This window comes from Triturus cristatus, chromosome 11 (genome assembly GCF_964204655.1).
Source record: "Triturus cristatus chromosome 11, aTriCri1.1, whole genome shotgun sequence".
NCBI lineage: Eukaryota > Metazoa > Chordata > Amphibia > Caudata > Salamandridae > Triturus > Triturus cristatus.
In genome coordinates, this window is record NC_140594.1 from 145,995,873 (window position 1) to 146,017,922 (window position 22,050).

At 40.4% G+C, this 22,050-nt stretch overlaps 1 protein-coding gene across 1 annotated transcript in view; it reads right to left on the minus strand.

Annotated features, from left to right (window-relative positions):
• The window catches only part of DNAH10 (dynein axonemal heavy chain 10), a 1,995,301-nt gene that overhangs the window by 1,795,664 nt on the left and 177,587 nt on the right, over positions 1-22,050 (minus strand). The window contains exon 5 of the mRNA XM_085636177.1: positions 6,455-6,570. Within this exon, the coding sequence (XP_085492303.1) occupies positions 6,455-6,570 (116 nt within the window). The remainder of the gene's footprint in view (positions 1-6,454; positions 6,571-22,050) is intronic.

Consider the following 22,050-nt stretch of genomic DNA (forward strand, 5'->3'; position numbering starts at 1 on the left):
TCTACTGTGTTGAAGAGGACCAGTAAAAGGAGATTTGTGAAAAATATAGTGGGCCGCTAGTGGGTCCTACTCCTTGATCTCCCATCACACTACATAGACTTACCACACTATAGGTACTCTGACTCTTTCATCAAAAAACAGTAATGGATGGGTCCCACATCTATGCAGCAATTCAAGAGTAGTTTTACTGCTGATACGCCTCCAAAGTTTATTGTTGCTGAGCGGTATGCTATAAAAGCTCTGGAAGTCAAGGTTGCTGGACATGCATGAAGCAGGCTTCACCAAAGGTGTATTGAGAGAACGCAAATGAAATGGCACAGATTAGTCGAACGGAGGTGCCCAATGTGATGTTCCATTAAATCTATAGAAGGTTTTTCTGCTTTCTGTCCTTTTTTCCCTGTCAGTTAGTGGTTATCCACCACAGCTGGAAACCTGAGAGGGAAACCTATCTGCAGGATAAAGACAAATGCCTGGCGCAATAGGAGATTGACATAAACAAATTAGCTGAAAAAGAAAAACATTGACATAACTCTGAACACTTTCATTCTCAGTGTTTTCCCTTCCATGAATAGAAAATGGAGACCAAGATAATATTGTAGCTCTCATAAAAATAGAAGGTGCCCACCCAACGAAGCAGTGAAAGAGTGGAAACAGCTGTGAGCATCCCTGCCTAGGTCCAAGGCGAATGAAGAGAGCATCCTTTGAGAAGTACAACAAGCACAATTTGAATGGAGAATCACCTCCAATCTGAAGCACTTAGGCTCTCATTAAGTAAATTATCAGTCCCATCAGGAATGACTTTGGGGCATATGTATCAAAAACCGTATTTGTGATTCTCAAATAGCGATTTTTTGAGAATCGCTATTTGTGAATTGCAAAACAGGATGTATTTAAAAATTCGCACATATTTTGCGAATTCTTAATATTCCTTAATTGCGATTAGCAAATTGCGAAATCTCAATTAAGGAATACCTTCCCATTCATTCCTATGGGCCAGGAGGCCCATAGGAATGAATAGGAAGTCATTCTCCAATTGCGATTCGCAATTTGTTAATCGCAAATTGAGAATAATTTCAAAGGTGCAAGGGTGTCATGATGACACCCTGATGCACCCCTGAAATGAGCATGTGTGCGCATATGGCGCACATACATGCCATAAGGGCATGTATGTGCGCCACATGGCACTTTGAAAAATGCCAGAAAGTGCATTTTTCAAAGAAATCGTAAATTACCACCAACTTGAAGTTGGTGGTAATTTGCGATTTCTTAAGGGGAAATCGCACAACTTGGGTGCTTGTTACATAGCATTTAAGGAATCGCAATTTGCGATTCCTTAAATGCTTACGCAAATTTAAGGAATCGCAAAATTAGCGATTCCTTAATAATGCGATGCGAAAATGGCTCATACATCGCGTTTTGCGATTTTGTATTCACAAACGCTGTTTTTTAGCGATTCGCAGCGTTTGCGAATACAAAATCGTTTGATACATATGCCCCTTTGTAACTCTGCAGAGCTGTTGAGCCTCATTGAGACACTTTGACTGCTCAGATGTCCACGTGAATCTTCAGGAGAAATTGGGGAAGAACTATAACGGATTTACAAATTACCCCCGTAACTCACGATATTTGAGGGTACTGTCAGGGTGTAACTCATAAAAAGCTAGAGATTTTGGGGCACAGCTGCAAGACAAATCCTTATTTCCAGCATATGGTTGAGCATTTCTCCTACACTCTATTCACTTCACTGGCTGCCTGTGATTCGATGCATCATCTTCAAAGCAATAGGCATAACTTACTGCACCAAGGAAGACTCAGGATCCCGCTTCCTTCAGCAAAAACTCTGCACCTGATCAATCCATCAAGCCACAGCACTTTGTTCCAGGCCGGCGCCACTCCTATTTGCCACTTCATTAAAAAAATTCCATACTGAAGGAAATTCTCAGTCAAAAAAACTAAGGTATGAAACTCTGACCCTTGTGAAAAACACTAAAAACCTGGCTTTACACCTTTTATAACTAATAGGTTCTAATTAACATTAGAATGGTTAATTATCCACATTCAAGTGAACAAGTACTTCTATTCTCACACCATTCCACAACAAATCATGGTTAAGCACTGTGATGCCACCGCACCATAGGAAGTTGTGCCTAGTTAATTTAATCCTTTTTGAACAAATAGTATCAGTTCATTAATACTTCTGATTGAATCACTTTGAAACTGCTGTGTTTTTCAGTAACATGAATTAAGTGTAGTGTTCCTTTTTTAATGTATAGATTAAAAGTAACAATTATCAACACATCTTAAAGTAAACACATTTTCAATGGGGACCCAAAATAAAATGTAATCATGGGGGTTACTCTTCACCACAAACCCTTAATACTCTAACCCCAACCTTAACCGTATATCCTTTAATCTTTTAACCTTATCCATAACCTTACAATGTAATTCCTGTGCTGTTAACCATATGCCACATACCTTCAACCACATACCCCATACCCTTAATGTTGTAATCCTATATTCTAAAACTTCAACCTTATTCTTGAACTTTAAACCCACACCCTTTACCTCTATACTCTATACCCTTAACCTCAACACTTGACATTTAACCTGATACCCCAAACCCGTAACCCGATTACCCTATACCCGTACCCCTGTACTGTATATCCAAAGCACTTAAAACAATGTCTTTAACCCTTAAAATCATAACCTTAACCTTTATACCCTTAACCCCTAAGCCACAAAGCCTCTACCTACGACCTTAAATACTTAACCACATGCCTTTATTGCGTATACTCTGTTCCAAATACCATATATCATTGACCCTCAACCCGTTCACAGTGTGCTCAAAAAGGAGAAAATTAGTCCTGAGACAATGCCACTGGATTAAGTGCACATCCCCAAACCTCTTGTACCTCATCTAACACCTTAAAGATCAATCTACAACCATCATGACACTAAGCCAGCTCCTCACGCCATTTGGAAATGCAGAATGACATCTAGGCACAGTGTTCCAACCCCTGGTCCACAATGCTTACTGTGCATGGTCTTTGCCATGCATAGATTTATCGTGGATTCTTTTGGTTTTACAATCTTTTCAGGCTTTGAAATAACAACAAAAAACACATTTTGAAAAAATTAACAACTCTAACTGTGGATTAGTGGATTTGATGTCAACAATTTAAATCCATAAATCCCACATCCTACTTTTTTTGTTAATTTTGTTAATTTTTGTGGGCAGTATGAGCCAATTTGGTGCTCTGCCACATCTTCCCTAGGTTAAGGGTATGCTCCTTCAGGGCCCTTACACCTTATCTCATGTAATGACTGCCTCAACTGGGATTGTGATTGCTGACAGTCAATTACATTACTTGGATACTCAATTACTCTGAGGAACTCAAAGCTCCCTCTCTGGATGGAATGGAAAAGTGTGTCCTCACCCAAAGATCCCTTTCTGGATGGAATGGATAAGTGTGTCCTCTTACAACTGGATTTGTTTTTAATGTATTGTACTCTAAGGATCTGAAAATATGGATCCATAAATAATCAACAAATTAACAGATAAGATATGCAAAAGTTCCTTACTGATCAACCCTTCAAAACCTCTCCAACTCCTTCTTGTACTACCAAAGTCTCAAAAGTTACTGACCAGATTTACACCAGATTTACACCAACTCTCTGAAAGGCACTGGGTACGAGTAATTACCTATTTTCATGCCAAGTCTGGTGTAATTCTGTTAAGTGATATCTGCTGTAGCTGTGAGAAAACACTCCTATGGGACAAAAAAAGTGATTTCTTTTTAATCCTGTGTAACTTGCCCCCTCTCCTCTCCCCGTATCCCCACCAAGATGGAGATGTATGAAACCTGACATTAGACATTATAGCGCAAGCCATTGCGTTGAGATTAAACATCAGGACGACTTGAGTTCAAATCCTCATCATGTACTTTTGAAACATAAAACAAAGTGTGAAATAACATACATCATCTTTTAGATTCAAGATTAATTTAGTTCTAAAATAGAAAACAAATACAAAATAAAATACCTTCATCAATAGTTCATAAACTTATTTAAATTTAGGTATAAGGGTACAGCTCATCTACAAAGAAAGCCATCGGTTTCACAATTAATGAGGAAATAAGGCTGTGTTGTCAAAGCAGAGTAATTACAGAAATTACATAGACTATGATGCGATTGCAAATGTTTGAAAACATTTAACAAAAGTCACTATATAAAGGCGAACATGAAAGATATAGGTTAGATTGAGCAAACAACGGAAGGAAATTGATTGAAGTTAACTGACATTTGTAGAAATATTATTTTTTCTATACCCTTACCCTCACCCACGGATAACACTGAGGTGGTGCCACATGGCAAGTGGTTGGCGGGCTTTCGAACATTTCTATATAAGAACAGTGTCAGACCAATATAAAGATGCAAAGTCATGCCATATTAAAACAGATTTGCTGGTGAGCCATAGGAGACTGGAATATAAAGTATTGTATTCAAAATTAAGTGACGTTTTTGAGGTGTTTAAACTTTTGATACTGAAAAAGCCCATCCTTAAGAAGTGTTCAACCAAAACTTTAAAGCTTAAATATGTAATTTTAGAAGCTGCTAAACACTATATTTTTGAAAGAGTGGGAGTTTATCTTCAAAAAATGTTATGAGTAAATACTTGAGATTGTACACTTGATCGTAGCTATCGCTAATGTGGTTACTGAAAAATTAAGTGGAATGCCCTTATCAATTTTAAAGATTATACATTTAATTTTAGCTAGCATTAACCATGTAATTTTTTATACTAATTTTGGAAGCTGCTGAAATGTGTTCCAAAATACGTTTTAAACAAATGTTTAAGACTATACACCCATTTGTAGATACTGCTAATGGGGAAACTGGAGAAATAAAGTGGACGCTTTCAATTTTGGAAATCAATAATTAGGATATATTTACACCATATCATTTAAATGGTATGAACTTACAAACTACATGTTACTAACTAGGACTAGGCCAAGATTTCAATACTAGAATTCATTAAAAAAATTAAAGGTTTTGCAATGGGGATTATTTATACTCATCCACAGGTGTGATTGACAGATAATACTAGGAGTCATATATATTTAAAAGCAGTTTGAATTGGGATTTTTGTTTTAATGAAACTCATAAATAAAAAATCTCCACCATCATGACTACTGTAACCAATCCAATTTTGTTTTGTAAATTATTTTCTTCTTTCCACTTTGGTCTCTGTTTCTTTGTCTTTATACGCACCTTTCTCTTTAATCATCGTTTCTTTTCCTTATTCCTTTTTTCTAATTTCTTTTTTCCAGTTTTCTTATGTCTCATTGTTTTTATTTATTTCTTCTGTTTTTCCTTTTTTCTTTTAGAATTTAGAACGCAGATTAGTTTAAGACAAAAGATGTGAAAAATTGAAGGTTGTGATGGCCACTTACCTCTTGCTGTCTTTTGTATTTGATAATTCAGGAGAAGGGTATACGATATGATGTAACCCATTTGAAAGAATTTTACTATACAATTTGTAACAGGATTATCGAATGTATTTTATAATATGCTAATATGCATTTGCTTTAATAATACTTGCAGGCTTAAAAGGAGGTTTTCCAAGGAAACATGTTGACTCTGTGTTTTTGGATTACACACATAAAGGATTTTGTAAAACATAAAATGATATGAACTTTTGTGGTTTTATTTGAATAAGGAGTAAACTGAAAAGAGTGGAATCAAAATGGTATGATGCACTTAAGAAAAAGGTGGACCTCCCAAGAGAAAATGAAACTTGGTATGCTGCCACTCAGCTTGCCCAACGAGTGTCAGATTCCATGCAGCTTCATCAAACAGTGCCAAAGTGGTAAGTAAATCAAAAACAATTTAATTGGAAACTAAGACAATCATAACTACAGAGTGAATGTTTCCAATTCTGGAATCAATAGTTACAGACACTCACTGTATGGTAAATTTATTATCATAACGTTCAGAGCTGTGCTTTCTGAAGTCTGTTTGAGGTATTTCTAGATTTCATAAAATTCCTATTGAGTGGGAAAACTGTTTTTTAAAACTCATCCTACTATATTGTTCCCTACCCTTTCTTTTGAAACCCAGTTTCATTTCACATTCACACAGCATCCTCACTCATCAAACACAAATCATTACATTTTTTATTATTCAATACCTGCCTCTTCAAGACAGAATCTGCAAAAACTCATATTAATTCTAGAGAGAGTTCATAAACCATAAAGTGTTTCAATTATCGTACATGTATTACCTGAAATGTTGATGATGTTATTCTATGTTATTGTATTGCTATAACAGAAAAAATAGTGAATAAGTAACCCTTTGAAATTAAATGTATACTGCTTTTCTTTTTATGGATAGTATTGTGTTAAATGTGTGTTACCCATGTCAATATATACATGTTAAGTAAAACTTCACCAACCTTTGAAAAGACATGCTGCAGCATCAGCAAAATGTGGCCATTAAGAATGCCATACTCCAATCTTTTGGGCATAAATTCATTTGCTTCATCCATGTCAGCAACCTCAGTGATTGATTCTAAAATAAATACATAATTGTAAACGTATAATCTTTTGAAACATGCTTGTAGTCACATAAACCAGATATCACTGTGTATTAGCCAAATATTAATGGTTTAGAATTATTTTGTAAGGTACTTTTTCCAAAAGCTATTGAATAATACAAATGAGAGAAAAAGCCCTCCAGCAAGCACAACACAAGTTTTATATCTTCCAATACAATGTTTTTTTAGCAACACGTTTTATTTCATTTTATCAGCATCCCCTGCCATCCCTAGAAATGCATGATTTGCCATTTGAAATATTTGGTCATTTTATTTGACGACACAGCTGAGTCCTTAATTTAGAAAAGAGTTTAAGATAACGATAAATTGGTGTATGGTCAACATTTTTAAATAGAAAAGTGAGAATACAAATTAGAAAAAACAAAAGTTAGAGAAGCAAAAGTTGACAAAAGGAGAAAATGTAAAATATATTTAATATAAATAAGGGAAAGGGTCTGTCATGACTCGATAAAGGTCAGGAGTTAGCATGAAATATAGGAACAGACAAGAAATAAAAACATGGATACACAAGAAAAGAGGATGATCAGAGACGGCTGCAATCATAAACTTTAACAGAGGAACCTCCAGGATTACAGTTAAGGAACTTTTCCATCTTTATTTAAGTGGATCACAGAGGGGAAGGGCTCACACTCTATTCAAGGGAGACTTGGAAATGTGAGGGCTCTCCGCACAGACTGCAGCTTCAGTCTATTCTAGACCCACATCCTGTTACTTCTTCCTTTGTCTGTTTTCAGTATCCTGTTTATGTCCTCCAAGCACTGCAATTCATAGTACTCTTTCAACTGGAATACCCATTAAAGTCATAGGCACTGAATTGTTCCACCCAATTGTGTGACCCAGAGCGCCTTGATTATATATATATGTATATTATCTACTGGCGGTCGCCAGTAGATAGTTATAGTTAGGACCGAGTTTCCATAGGAAATCTCAAAATTCTATTTTGAATAACTTTGGCGCCGGTTGATGAATCCTCGCGAAATTGTCAAAACTAATGGGGCGCTCAGCTCAGCTCCTACCCTGAAAGTCTCGGGGTGATTCGTCAAGCGGGGGCCGAGAAAAAAGGGGGGTCCCAAAACGCGTTTTCTCCATGCATTTTCCCATAGGACCTTTAGTCGAAGGTACAGCCCGAACGGCTGAACAGAATTACTTGAAATTTGGCAGAGAGGTAGTCCTCAGGTCAGGCATGAGCCTTTTATGGAGTCAATCTGTTGAGTAGTTCCTGAGAAAACTGCAGTTAAAAGTACATAAATATCTATAGCCGCGCACCGTGCGCGCACCGTGCGCGCACCCTTACGTGCGCGAGCGTAATTCTGATTGGTGGTTACATGTCAGTCAACGTTCGAATCGGTCGAAATCAGGAAGTGTCGGCCGCCATTTTGTTTGTTTTGGGTGCGACACTGAAAAAGAGAGGAGGCAAACGTGAAAAGGGGGCAGGGTAGAGAGTTCCTGACCCCCTAGCCTTTGTCAGGGGGTCCCTGAAGGACCCCGAAGGGTGAAAAAACCATTTTATTTTTATTTTTTAAAATCGCGGGCTGCGCGCATGGTGAAAAACCTTAAAGAAAAATATATAATAATACATACATAACTTAGCATTTAAAAAGCCGTACAAATGCACTTAAAAAACCATAGGTTTCACACACGTTATAGTTAGGAATTAGCATTTAAAAAACCTTGCAAATTCACTTAAAAAACCATAGGTTTCACACATGTTATAGTTAGGTGGACATTTCACTCGTAAAAAAACAATGAAATTCCCCCGTTACAGTTAGTTCAGATAACTATAACTCGCGCGCCCGCAATCCACTGCTCATGACGTCAAATATTGCATCACTCATGACATGGTCAGTGGCATCACTCATGACATCACTGATGACATCATCCTTGTGATAGAGTGGCGGTCGCGCGAGTTATAGTTATCTGAACTAACTATAACGGGGGAATTTCATTGGTTTTTTACGAGTGAAATGTCCACCTAACTATAACATGTGTGAAACCTATGGTTTTTTAAGTGAATTATATATATATGTATATATATATATTCACTGAAAAAACCATAGGTTTCACACACGTTATAGTTAGGAATTAGCATTTAAAAAACCTTGCAAATTCAGTGAAAAAACCATAGGTTTCACACATGTTATAGTTAGCTGGACATTTTACTGATAAAAAACCAATGAAATTCCCCCGTTATAGTTAGTGCAGGCAACTATAACTCACGCGACCGCATTCCTCTGCTGATGCTAATACTGTATTTAGACACTTATTTGCCCATGTCTTCTTCCATTAAATTTTAGCTATACATATATTACAAATATTTTTTTTTCATAAAGACACATATGTCATCAGCAGAGGATTGCGGTCGCGTGAGTTATAGTTGCCTGCACCAACTATAACGGGGGAATTTCATTGGTTTTTTATCAGTAAAATGTCCAGCTAACTATAACATGTGTGAAACCTATGGTTTTTTCACTGAATTTGCAAGGTTTTTTAAATGCTAATTCCTAACTATAACGTGTGTGAAACCTATGGTTTTTTCAGTGAATTTGTACGGTTTTTTAAATGCTAAGTTACTTTACGCCATTGGTGGCATGCGCGCCCACTTAACGCAGTTCGTTCCGTGCGCGCACGGTGCGCTTCGCGCTCCGTGCGCGCACAGTGAGCGCACCGCGCGCCCACTTTACGCAGTTAGTGCCGTGCACGCACGGTGGGCACGCGGTGCGCTACGCGCACCGCGTGCCCACGTTACGCTAGATGGGCCATGTACGCACGATGCGCTTCGCGCACCGTGCGCACATGGAGGACATATTATGCGCTTCCTTGTGAAAGGTAATGTTTGATTTTTTAAATAAAACATATGCCATGCACAAATGGTGACCTGCGGGCACCATTTGAACACGGGGTGTGGAGTGTGTGGATAATTTTTTTTAAAAAAAATTTTTTACCGTACACGTACGGTAAGCGGAATTGCCGATTTTTCAAAAAAATTTAAATTAGAATTTTTTGCCTTGGGGGTTCTTAGGGGATACCTTCATCAAGGTTATGTGGTTGGTAGCAGTTTAAACATCCCCTTTACACGTTTTTTGTCTTTGTTTTTCCTCCTCCCCCTCAGAGTGCGAGATAGAAAATGGCGGCCGCAGCTTCCTGGTTTCGACCGATTCGAATGTTTACTAAGATCTAACAGCCAATCAGAATCGCGCTCGCGCACGTCACCGTACGCGTACGGTAAGCGCACCGTAAGCGCACCGTAAGCTGGCTCAGATATATATATTGATTTAAAGGCTATTTTCTCAGGATCTACAGAACAGATTTACACCAAACCTACAAAGGGCACTTCCTTGACCTGTAGACTACCTCTCTGCCAAATTTCAAGGAAATCTGTTCAGCCGTTCCGGCTGTAGCTGTGTCTAAAGGTCCTATGGAAAAATGCATGGGAAAAACGCGTTTTGGGACCCCCCTTTTATCTCAGCCCCCTCTTGACGAATCCCCCCCGAGACTTTCAGGGTAGGAGCGGAGCGTAGCGCCCCATTAGTTTTGAAAATTTCGCGAGGATTCGTCGACCAGCGCCAAAGTTATTCCAAATAGAATGTTGCGGTTTTCCTATGGAAACAGGGTCCTAACTATAACTACCTACTGGCGACCGCCAGTAGGTAATATATATATATATATATATATATATATATATCACAGCAACTCGTGATGCAATCCCGCTTTCGCACGGAAATCAACAGTACAGACCAACTTGTGCAGCATTATTTTTTATTTCTTATATATATATATATATATATATACATATATATATATTCACAGAAAAAACCATAGGTTTCAGGCACGTTATAGTTAGGAATTAGCATTTAAAAAACCTCAGAAATTCACTGAAAAAACCATAGGTTTCAGGGGTGTTATAGTTAGCTGGACTTTTCACTTGTACAAAACCATTGAAATTCCCCCGTTATAGTTAGTTCAGCTAACTATAACTCGCGCGCCCGCAATGCACTGCTGATGACGTCACATATTACATCACTCATGACATGGTCAGTGACATCACTCATGACATCACTGATGACATCTCAAATGACATCACTGATGACATCACTGATGACATCATCCAGTGAATGTGTGTTTTTCTGAAAATTAAATATGTTTTATATATGTATATCTCAAGGTCGATGGAAGAATAAATGGGTATATAAGTGTCTAAATGGATGATTTGTTTTTGAAAAATTGATTGTGTAACTGACTGATTAAGTGTATCATAGTGAATACATGGCTTAGTGAGTAATGTTTAAATATGTAAATATCTGTATCAGTCTCTCACTTTGTGTATAAGTGGCTGCATGGGTTGGTGAGTAGCTACATGGGTGTCTACATAGGTTATTAGTTGGTTTTTTGAGTATCAGTCTGAGTGTCTGCATGGTTCGGTGGGGGGTATTACGTAGTGCATAGGTGTATGAATGAGTGACTCACTGTTTGTATGTGTTGAACACAGCATGTATGCAGGACTGTATGGGTGGATGAGTGTGTGTATGGGTGTGTTAGTGAGTGAATGACTGTCTCAATAGTGTCTTTATGAGTAACTACATATGTTTTAAACTAGTATATGTGACTATTGGTGTATATATGTGAGTATATGTGAGAGTGAGAGATTGAAAGAGTTCCTGTATGAATAAGTATGTGTTTCTATAAGTGATTGTTTAAAAGACTAAGTATGTGTAAGTTTCCGTAGAAGTAAGTGTGGTGGTGTGTGTATAACTGTATATGCAAGTAAATGTATGTTTGATTCTTTATTAGCATGAGTGACTATGTGTGTGAGTAACTCTATGGATGAGTGGCATTGTGTAACAGGATGTATAGGTGCATGAGTACATATGATGAGTGAGTACATGTATGAGTGACTGTATAGGACTGTTGGTGAATGAGTGGATGTGTATGTGGATCTTAGAATTACTGAAGAGGTTGTTGTAACTGGTATTGGTATGTCCATTGTTTTGAAAATTTTAGTCTCTATTTTTGAATGTGTGTATCAAAGGTTATATTAGGGTGAGAGGAGGTCTGCCACTCTATCACAAGGATGATGTCATCAGTGATGTCATCAGTGATGTCATTTGAGATGTCATCAGTGATGTCATGAGTGATGTCACTGACCATGTCATGAGTGATGTAATATGTGACGTCATCAGCAGTGCATTGCGGGTGCGCGAGTTATAGTTAGCTGAACTAACTATAACGGGGGAATTTCAATGGTTTTGTACAAGTGAAAAGTCCAGCTAACTATAACACCCCTGAAACCTATGGTTTTTTCAGTGAATTTCTGAGGTTTTTTAAATGCTAATTCCTAACTATAACGTGCCTGAAACCTATGGTTTTTTCTGTGAATTTCAAAGGTTTTTTAAATGCTAATTTCTAACTATGCCTACAGAGATAGGACATGTGAAGAAAGAAGAAAAAATGCACAGAAAGAAACAAAAGAAGTGCAGAAAGAAGCAACCGAAGTCCTCAAATACGAAGATAAGTGCAGGAAGAAGGATAACGTGCAGAAAGAACAAAAAGAAGAGCAGAAAGAAGCCTTGTTGCAAAATCATCCCGTACCCTCAACTTTTTCAGACGGATACTGGTGGTAACTGAGTCTGACTAGCCAGTCCTAGAGCCAGTGCTATGTTAAAAGACACTTAGAATACAGTGAAAACACCTACATACACTAGGGAACATTATGCGTTGGGGTCCCCCTGTGATTACCATGACCTCCTCTGTAAGCCCCTAGTATATAATAGGGCATGGGGATTAAAACTACCTCTTAAAACAGGCCACAGGGCGTTTTTGCACACGTTAACTCAGGCCCCGTCCCCTCCCTTCACCACTGTGTAAACACGCCCTGTGTCCATTTTTAGTTGGGAGATTAAGTTCATTTGAATCCTGAGGGTCCCTAGGGTCCAACTAGCCCACTAGGTACCTCCAGTAAATGCCACAGAGCTGTGTTGCAGAGAGGTGTAAAAAGTGGCACGGCCTGGACCACCTCCTTGCAATGCAGCTCAGTGGCGCTTACTGGAAGCAGTTGGTGGGCTAGTTAGCCCCCAGGGGCCCTCAGTAATGAAGGGAAATTATATCCCCAATTTAAAACGTGCCATAGTGCGTGTTTGCACACGTCACCTCAGGCCCCGTCCCCTCCCTTCACCACTGTGTAAACGCGCCCTGTGGCTGTTCTAAGTTGAGAGATTAAGTCCCCTTGAATCCTAAGGGTCCCTAGGGTCAAACTAGACCACTAGGTACCTCCAGTAAGCGCCACAGAGCTGCGTTGCAGAGAGGTGTAAAAAGGGGCTTGGCCTCAGAACACCTGTCTGCAGCGCAGCTCCCTGGCGCATACTGGAGATGCCTGTTGGGGGTGCGTTTGCAGAGTGCTGCACGGAGGGGGCATGGCCTCCGGCACGATGCCAGTCTTTTATTTATTTTAATTTTTTAAGAAGGGGGGCTGTGTGGTTCCCCTTCTTATTCTAATTTATTGGCCCTGATGACCCCATCCCCCAGGGCCTGTCTCCTAATTATATTTTTTTGACCCCAATCCCTAGGGCTGGCCACTGTTTTTTATTATTTTAAAAAAATATTTATTTATAGACACACCTAGGACATGCTGGACAAACCGTACGTACCTATCACCATGACGATTTGCGGGATATTCATTAAAAGGCGACTATGCATGCAATGAATCCACGTGGAATGTATTTACACTACTAGTGAAGCTCTGACATGTCTGATGCCCTACCGTGCCTAATCCCGGTAGACACCCTTGTCGTTTATTAATACAAACATGGGTAGCTATTGACGGGCACATTTAATACACATGCACACCAAGCCATTCAAAGGGGATTCGACAAAAATTCGACCAAAACTATGCAAGAAACCCCCCTCACGGTTATTAAAACACACATCCACTGCCGGATGTGTAATACTTTTTATTTTACTCTCTGGAAAGGGGACGAACATCACTTGAGAGTCACAGCGCGCTCCTGACAGAGCCCAATGCTGTGTTACACCCACCATTGCCTGCCGAGTGCCACACACCTCTGTGTTGTATTCCACTAGCTAGTGCATATGCTATGACACTCTCTAGCCCATGTGCACTGTAACACCACCCCGTGAATATGTCATGCCACACTTGTCTTCGCACGGGTTATATTGCCCCATCTAACGTGCCTTCCTCGATGCCTATGTTATAACGCACAGTGCTATGCCATACATATTACAATCTGCGATCCATATCTGTGTCACAGTGCATATGCAACGTTACACTCCCCAGCACATATTTTATATTACAACTTTAGAGACTAGTTAGGTTACACAACACTGCCCTGTGCATATTACACTCCAAGGCGCATATCGCATAGCACGCGCTAGTGCCTGTGCTATCTCGCGCTCTCCAATGAATCTGTCATTGCGCACAATGTATTGCATATTATATTTCACGCCCGGTTCATCTTATATCACACTTTTTGGTGCATAGTTTATACCATACACTATATCTAGTTTTCATTTTCAATCGTGCTCTCAGGACTATGTTCTATATAACACTGTGTTCACCTACCCTTTTCACGGGCATTACATTTTGCGATAGGGGGTGGAGGGTCAGGGGGTGTTTCTGCCAAGTGAGCCCGGAGTCACAGTCACAAACGTCCTCTTCTTCCTGAATAAAAGTGAGATTATGCTGCATACTTGTTCATATTTTAAGTAGTTCGCACAGACTCAATGTTTTAAAAACAATAAAGTTCCTAATACCCGCCTTCTCTGAACAGTTAGCTTGCTGCCCCATCCCCCTCCTCCCTATCCTCTGTTGTGTGCATCCATGGAATAGCCTCCTCCCTCCTGCCATGCATGGTCTGATGTGCTGCCACTGCCCTCAATTTAGTATGATGTACCAGTCCACTCCTCCTGCCCTCCATTGCCCAATTCTATGCCCCATCATTGACCTCCTGCTTAAACTCTGTGCTTAGCTTGCTGCCCCTATTCTCCTTCCCCCTGCCCTCCGATGTCTTTGTGCATGCCCCTGCTCCATCCTTTTTGCCCACCATGTCCCATGGACCTGCCACTCCTATCTACTCGGAGTGTTCTGTTGAGCTGCCACTCCCCTCCCACCTGCCTAGCATTGTCAGATGACTGTAACCTGTCCCTGCCACCTCCACCCTGCCTGTCCACATGCCATGCCCCTATCCTCTTCCTCCTGTCCTACATGGTCCATTGTACTGCCACACCCTTCTGCCCTCCCTGGTCTGTTGTGCTGCAACTGCTCCTCCTGCCTGCCCCGTGTGGTCTGTTGTGAGGTCCCTTCCCCTGAACTTTCTTGTCTGTGCACAGGTCCTGACCCTCCCTTCTATCCTCCATCGTCCTTTGTGCATGCCCCTGCACCCTCCTTCTTGCCCATCATAGCCATTGGTCTTCTGTGCTGCCATGGCCCCTCCCACCTTCCCTGTGTGGTCAGTTAGCTGCCCCTGACCCCCTCCCACCTTCCCTCCATGGTCTGTGTGTATGCCATCACAGTCTCACTGTTGCTCTTCATGGTGTGTCTTGCTTCTAGTGCCCATCCTGCCTGACCTCCATGGCTATCTTGCTGCTCCTGCCCTGCCCCCTTGCCCCCAGCCCTCTGTTTACATGTGAAGACCCCTACTCCCTCCCTCCTGGCTTGTCTGTTCCATTGTAATGCCCCTGATCCGTCCCTCCTGCCCTTTATGGTCTGTAATGCTGCAGCTTTCTCTCCTGTCTGTCCATTATGGTCAGCTAACTACCATTGCCTCTTGCCCCTCTGTTCTCTGTTGTCCATGTGCATGGTCCTGTCCCCTCCCTCTTGCTTTCTATGGATTGTTGTGCTGCACTCCCGTCCTGCATGCCCTGTGTGGTGTATTGTGCTGCTGCAAACCCTGATGCCTGCCCTGCAGGGTCAGTTTGGTGCACCTCTCCATGTCCCTCTTGTCCTCTGTTATCCAAGTCCATGTCCCTATCCCATTTCCTTCCATGATCCAATGTACCATACTTGCGAACATTTTGAACTTGGTAAGAGGGAGATTTTGAAAAAAAACTGGGGTATTGATTTTCCCCTTTGAGTTACATTGAAAAAGAGGATATTGTAGACAGGAGACAGATCAAATAAAGCCCATTTGAGCTTAAAAACATTGGACGTTTCCTGGCTGAATCGGGTCTGTTGGCATGTATGGTTGTACTACCATTGCCTCTTCCTTCTGCCCACAATGGTCTATTACATTGCCACAGCCTTGAAGGAGGGTAGATTTTGTATCACAGGGGGCCCCTGGCCCGTTCTGTCCACACCTGAAGTATGAGACCCTTGTCCTTGCCCTGCCAGCCGCATTTGTAGGCCGTATTAAATTGACCAGCGGGTCCTGTGTTGCTATATAATTATCCTGAGACATCCTTACCACTCAGCCAGCATAAAACCCCTGTGTAGGCCCTTCTGTTCAATATGTAGGCCTCTTTGTTAAATTGACCATAGCTCTGCAATTTTAGTGTATAGCAGTCTGAAGGCAGGTCTGCGAGGCCTTCTGCTCCAAACTAGTAGCCCCCACCCTACCCGAGTGCTCCGTGCTCGGTATCAAAGTTCAACATCCCACTGAAGCTGTCGACATACAGTAGGCTGCATCCTGGACTGGTACTTGCTTCCTGGGCAGGTTTCCCGCTTTTAAGGAAGTGGCAACCGCAGAGCGTCAAGTTAGGAGAACTGAGGAGATTTTGTACATGAATATATTGAATTCCCGTACAATACCCATTATTTTCTGCTTGCTCTATGGAACTTACGATAAGCGATTGGCCTGAGAGACTGACCTTTTCACCCAGTCCATTGTCAGCATTAAGTGGGTAAATGACGAAATGTCTGGTAAAATCTGCAGACGAAGCTTTTGGGTAGCATACGTAGGTAGATGTAGCGTGCAAAGGAGCCCACAAAATGATATAAAAAGGGAGCACCCACAGATATCGACGGACTACCTCGCCGTCTGTATGTAGGTTAACAGGCTGTGCAGGTTTTCCCCAAGAGCTGGGAGCTCTTGTCTTCCTTTGCTTAAAATGTCTTGCTCTGCTTTGCTTGAAGTATCTTATTCTATTTTACCTATATGAAATGTCATGTTATGTTTAACCATTGTTCTCTTTACTTTTGCATTTAAAAGATTTTGTATTGTAATTGCAGGAATGCTTGCTCTAAGAGTAAACGTGAGTGTTCCTAGGTAACATTTTCCTTGGTGTAACTTGTTTCTCATGATGCATTTATAGATGTGTTTTCTCTCTCTCTCTGTCAGTACATTAATTGAGATACAGAGAATATCATGACAGCTGTATGATTATCTGGATTCTGTATTTTGTACTTTATGTCTCTATTCTGCGGTTTCTTTGAAGTTGTATCTTCTCATTAAACTGCCATTGTATTCTGCCACCAATTCCATGTCTCATATGTCTGTTTTCTTCATTTTTGGAGCAAGCGTTCCTAGGCACCCCGGCTCAAATTAAGGTGCCCCTTTTGTCCCTGACTCACTCTCCTGCTCAGTTCTGTGGTGGCTCCCGGGGCTCTGGGGACCGCCTCTAGCTTCCTTGACCCGTAATAGATCTTCCCTCCAACAGCCTCTCTTGCAAGTCCTGTATTGTTGGTTTGTTGCCCCTGCCCCCCTTTCCACTGCCCTCCATAGTCTGTTGTGCTTCCACGGCCCTTCCTGCCTGCTCAGTGTGGTTAAATTGTTGCCTTTGCACTCTCCTACCTGCCTTCAATTTTCAGAGTCCGTGCCCCTGGCCTTTGCCTCTCAACAGTATCCCAATGAACAACTAGATTGCTAACATTCTATATTTATTACAAAAGTGTGGAACGCCTGACATCATCTTGATGTAATCAAAACTGTAATACCTAGAGCATTTCCTTTAGAAATTACATATATGAGAGGGTCTTATTGGCATCAAAATTATGGTTAGTGCTCTAAAAGACTAAAATAAGGACATTTTGTCTGAGTTTTCAAATAGCGACAAAGCACTTTTAAATTATTTGATATCTTTATGTTTTTTTATCCAGTTGACCACTTGATTAAATGTTGCACTTAGGGGAGAGGATGTGGTGTTACTTCCAGAACTGCAGACTTTGCAACTGGGGAACCAGGTTGAAGTTTCTGCTTCAGCTCGACATTCTGTGATTCTGGTCAAATCACTTAGTCTCCCCATGTCTACAACCAAAATGAATTTGTGCTTGTGTGATGTAACCAATGCTCATGTAAAGCACTCCAATACCTGACAAGTCTGCACTATATAACACTGCAAAAACACTAAATAATAAGTGTTTTGCACACTTCTGTCATTGGGCTATATTTGGGCTACATCTGGGTGATTTTGGGCTACATTTGGGCTCTTTTGTCTCCGGTGGCCATCTTGGGAGATTTATTTGTTATGAAGTTTCCTAATTTCCTCATGTACTGCAGTCTCCTCAGTAGGAAATGCTTTCAGTTTTTTACGTTGATTCCATCATGAAGGTATTCAGATATGTCACACATTTGCCATAAATTCTGAATGTTAGCACTCTAGTTGCTCATTAGATCACTGTAGTAAAACTACTGTTCACCATGGAAGTCTGCTCCTGGTATTAAAAGTGCATGTTTCAGTCTGCATGTCAGAATTTTTTAATGAAATAGAAGAGGATTTGAGAAGTCACTCAAAATGTGCCCTCATTTTCTTTCTTCAGCATTAATCATAATTTCTATGGCAAAATGAACCCCCTCATTGTGTTCCTTTTTAAATTAAATGTTTTAAGTGTTACCAGTTTATTCCAATCAAGATGGCTTCAGGTGTGCCATACTTTTGTCATAATGAAGACAGTAAGCGCTCTAGTTGTTTTTAAGAACATTCTGGGACATTCTGTCATTGGGCTATACTTGGGCTACATCTGGGTGATATTTGGGCTACATTTGGGCTCTTTTGTCTCTGGTGGCCATCTTGGGAGACTTATTTGTTATGAAGTTTCCTAATTTCCTCATTTACTGCAGTCTCCTCAGTAGGAAATACTTTCAGTTTTTTACTTTGATTCCATCAAGAAGGCATTCAGATGTGTCACACATTTGCCATAAATTCAGAATGTTAGCACTCTTTTTGCTCATTAGATCACTGTAGTAAAGCTGCTGCTCACCAGGGAAAACTGCTGCTGGTATTGAAAGTGCATGTTTCAGTCTGCATGTCAGAATTTTTTAATGAAATAGAAGAGGATTTGAGAAGTCACTCAAAATGTGCCCTAATTTTTCTTTCTGCAGCACTAATCATACTTTTTATGGAAAAATGAACCCCCTCATTTTGTTCCTTTTGAAATTAAATGTTTTGAGAGTTACCACTTTATTCCAAGCAAGATGGCTTCAGGTGTGCCATACGTTTATCATAGGTAGGACTGTTAGCGCTCTAGTAGTTCTTTGGAACACTCTGGGAAGCTGCAGTAGAACACAAAGGAATCAACTGACAGTCTCTGCCCTTGTTGGATGTACATGTTTTACTGAGAATGTCAGACTTCATTCTCACATGACTGAGAAAGATAATGTGAATTTACAGAAAATAAGCTCTCAGTTTAGCTTATAGATCACCTTCCAAACCTCTGTGGTAAAAGCATGAGAAAATATTTTTCTCTCAATCATGATATCCCAGCAGAAGGCTTTTTCACATGGTGAAATCACCTTAGAACATACCACAATTCCTAAAATGAGTATGGTACCATCAACAAATGATTTATAATGTAACTAAAGTCTTAAAACCTTCTATTAACTACAATGCTTTTTAATGAGGTGCTATCATGTATATTGGTCCCAAGATGGCTGCCAACACTTCTTGGATGAAGTGCTGACAGCCAATCAGATCTCAGGATGAGATTTGTGGTTAGGCTCCGCCCACATATATATATGCTTTTAAATGCTATTTTCTCAGGAAATACTGAACAGATTTACACCAGACCTGCAAAAGGCACTTCCTTGACCTTATGGCTACCTCTCTGCCAAATTTCAAGTAATTCTGTTCAGCCGTTCGGGCTGTAGCTGTGTCTAAAGGTCCTATGGAAAAATGCATGGGAAAAACGCGTTTTGGGACCCCCCTTTTATCTCAGCCCCCTGCTTGACGAATCCCCCCGAGACTTTCAGGGTAGGAGCGGAGCGTAGCGCCCCACCTATTTTGAAAAATTCGCGAGGATTCGTCGACCGGCGCCAAAGTTATTCAAAATAGAATGTTGCGGATTTCCTATGGAAACGTGGTCCTAACTATAACTACCTACTGGCGACCGCCAGTAGGTAATATATATATATATATATATATATATATATATATAAGTACTGGTGAGAATAAATGAGATATATAGTGAACTCGAGAAAATATCCAACCAAGATGAAGTAAAAACGGGTCTAACAGATATTAAAAATCGTGTATTGAAGTATGAGCAAATAATTAAAGAAAGAAAAGCCAGTAAATTTCAACGAGACAGGAATGATTATCTGCACGGTAGAATCTATACCTTTTCAAGAAGATTCGAGAATATCCGTCGTCAAGAGTTATCTAAGACAAGTGGCCCCTCAGGACATCGTGAATCCAACGAATCGGAATTAAGCTCTGAAATTGAATCCGATCCTGAAGCAAGTGGCAGCAGGGATCAGTTACACAATGCACCAACACTGATTCAAGAACTCGGTTTTTTACGAGTGGAGCGTTTGATGAGTCTACGCCCAAGACCTCCAAGACAGGAGTATGCATCAAACAAAGCTCAAAACCAGGGAACAGAAGGAGGAAAAACCGGCGATGGGGCAAACAAAACACAAAAACCAACGTACAGCCGAAACAAAAGGAGATGAATAACACAACAAGAACAGATAACACAGTAGTAAATTTAACAACTATGGCTTTGACACAAGAGGAAGAACAAATCCTTGCTCTGGGACTATCATATTGCAAGGAAACAAACTTTGATTACACACAGACCAGAATAGACTTGTATCACTTCATCAGTAAATTAAAACTACGCAAACATTTCTTCAACACCAAAGAAAAGATTGATGTTAGGGATCAGGGTGGCACCATGCCCCCAGGACCTGACACTCTAAGTGTAGCAGACATGACCTTCCTAAGAGACATGACGGAACTGGAAAATGAGGACACAGCCGATGTAACAACCATCGGTCAAGCAGCAACTAGCTCGGATCTAAATATATGCGCAGCTGTGGTCACACCTTTCCGACCTAAATCCATCTTCAACCCTCTAATGCCCAGGGACAATATTGACATTTTTGCAGACAAAATGATCAAGGATCTCAAACTATTGGCAATTGAAAGCAGTAATATTTTCAATAAAACTAGGCATAAGGAACCGACAAAATATTCCAGTATAATGCAAAAGATAAAAGAACGCCCTGACGTTGTTGTACGATGGTCGGACAAAGGGGGCAATGTTGTACTCTGGCCACTTGATATGTACAACAAAGAGGCAATGACCCAACTATCGGACAAGGATTGTTATACACGAATCAGTGCTACCAATATCATCAGCATCAAAGAGAAATACCATGGATGTTTGTACGAATGGAGAAGGAATGGGTTGATAACAAGAAATGAATTGGATTACATGAAGAATGACTACCCTGTGATACCTCAACTTTATTTGCTCCCGAAAATTCACAAGAATGCAGAATGTCCTCCGGGCAGGCCAATCATATCTGCCATTAGGAGCCTATTTGAAAACACGAGTAAATTTATTGACTTTTTTCTCCAGCCATTCGTACAGACATTGCCATCATATACTAAAGACAGTGGGGACTTCCTAACAAAACTTTTTGATTGCAACTGGCACGAAGATTACGCATTTGTCACACTAGATGTACAAAGTTTATACACAAGCATCAGACATCATGATGGTCTGAATGCAGCTAAATACTACCTGAGTACAAGAGACATTAGTTTTTATCAACACACGCTTATGTTATTACATATGATGGAATGGTGCCTAGAGAATAACATCTTTATGTTTGATAGATTGCTTTACAAACAGACACAAGGTACAGCCATGGGTACTTGCTTCGCCCCCAGCTATGCGAATTTGCATATGGGCTGGTGGGAGGAGCAAGTACTCATGAGGGCATTTAACACTCAGATGTCTGAAAATGTAGTTTTGTACCAACGCTACATAGATAATATTTTTATCCTATGGAAGGGCAGTGAACAAAGTGTCAATGACTTTGTGGATGCAATCAACAAAAATGACCTAAATCTAAAATTCACGGGTACCATGAATAGGAAATCCATTGTATATCTTGATTTAGAATTGTATACTATCAACAACAAAGTACATTCACGCACACATAGGAAAACAACATCAGGGAATGCAATTTTACATGCCCAAAGCATTCATCCTGTTAAACTTATTGAAAGCATCCCCTATGCCGAGTGTCTGCGTATGA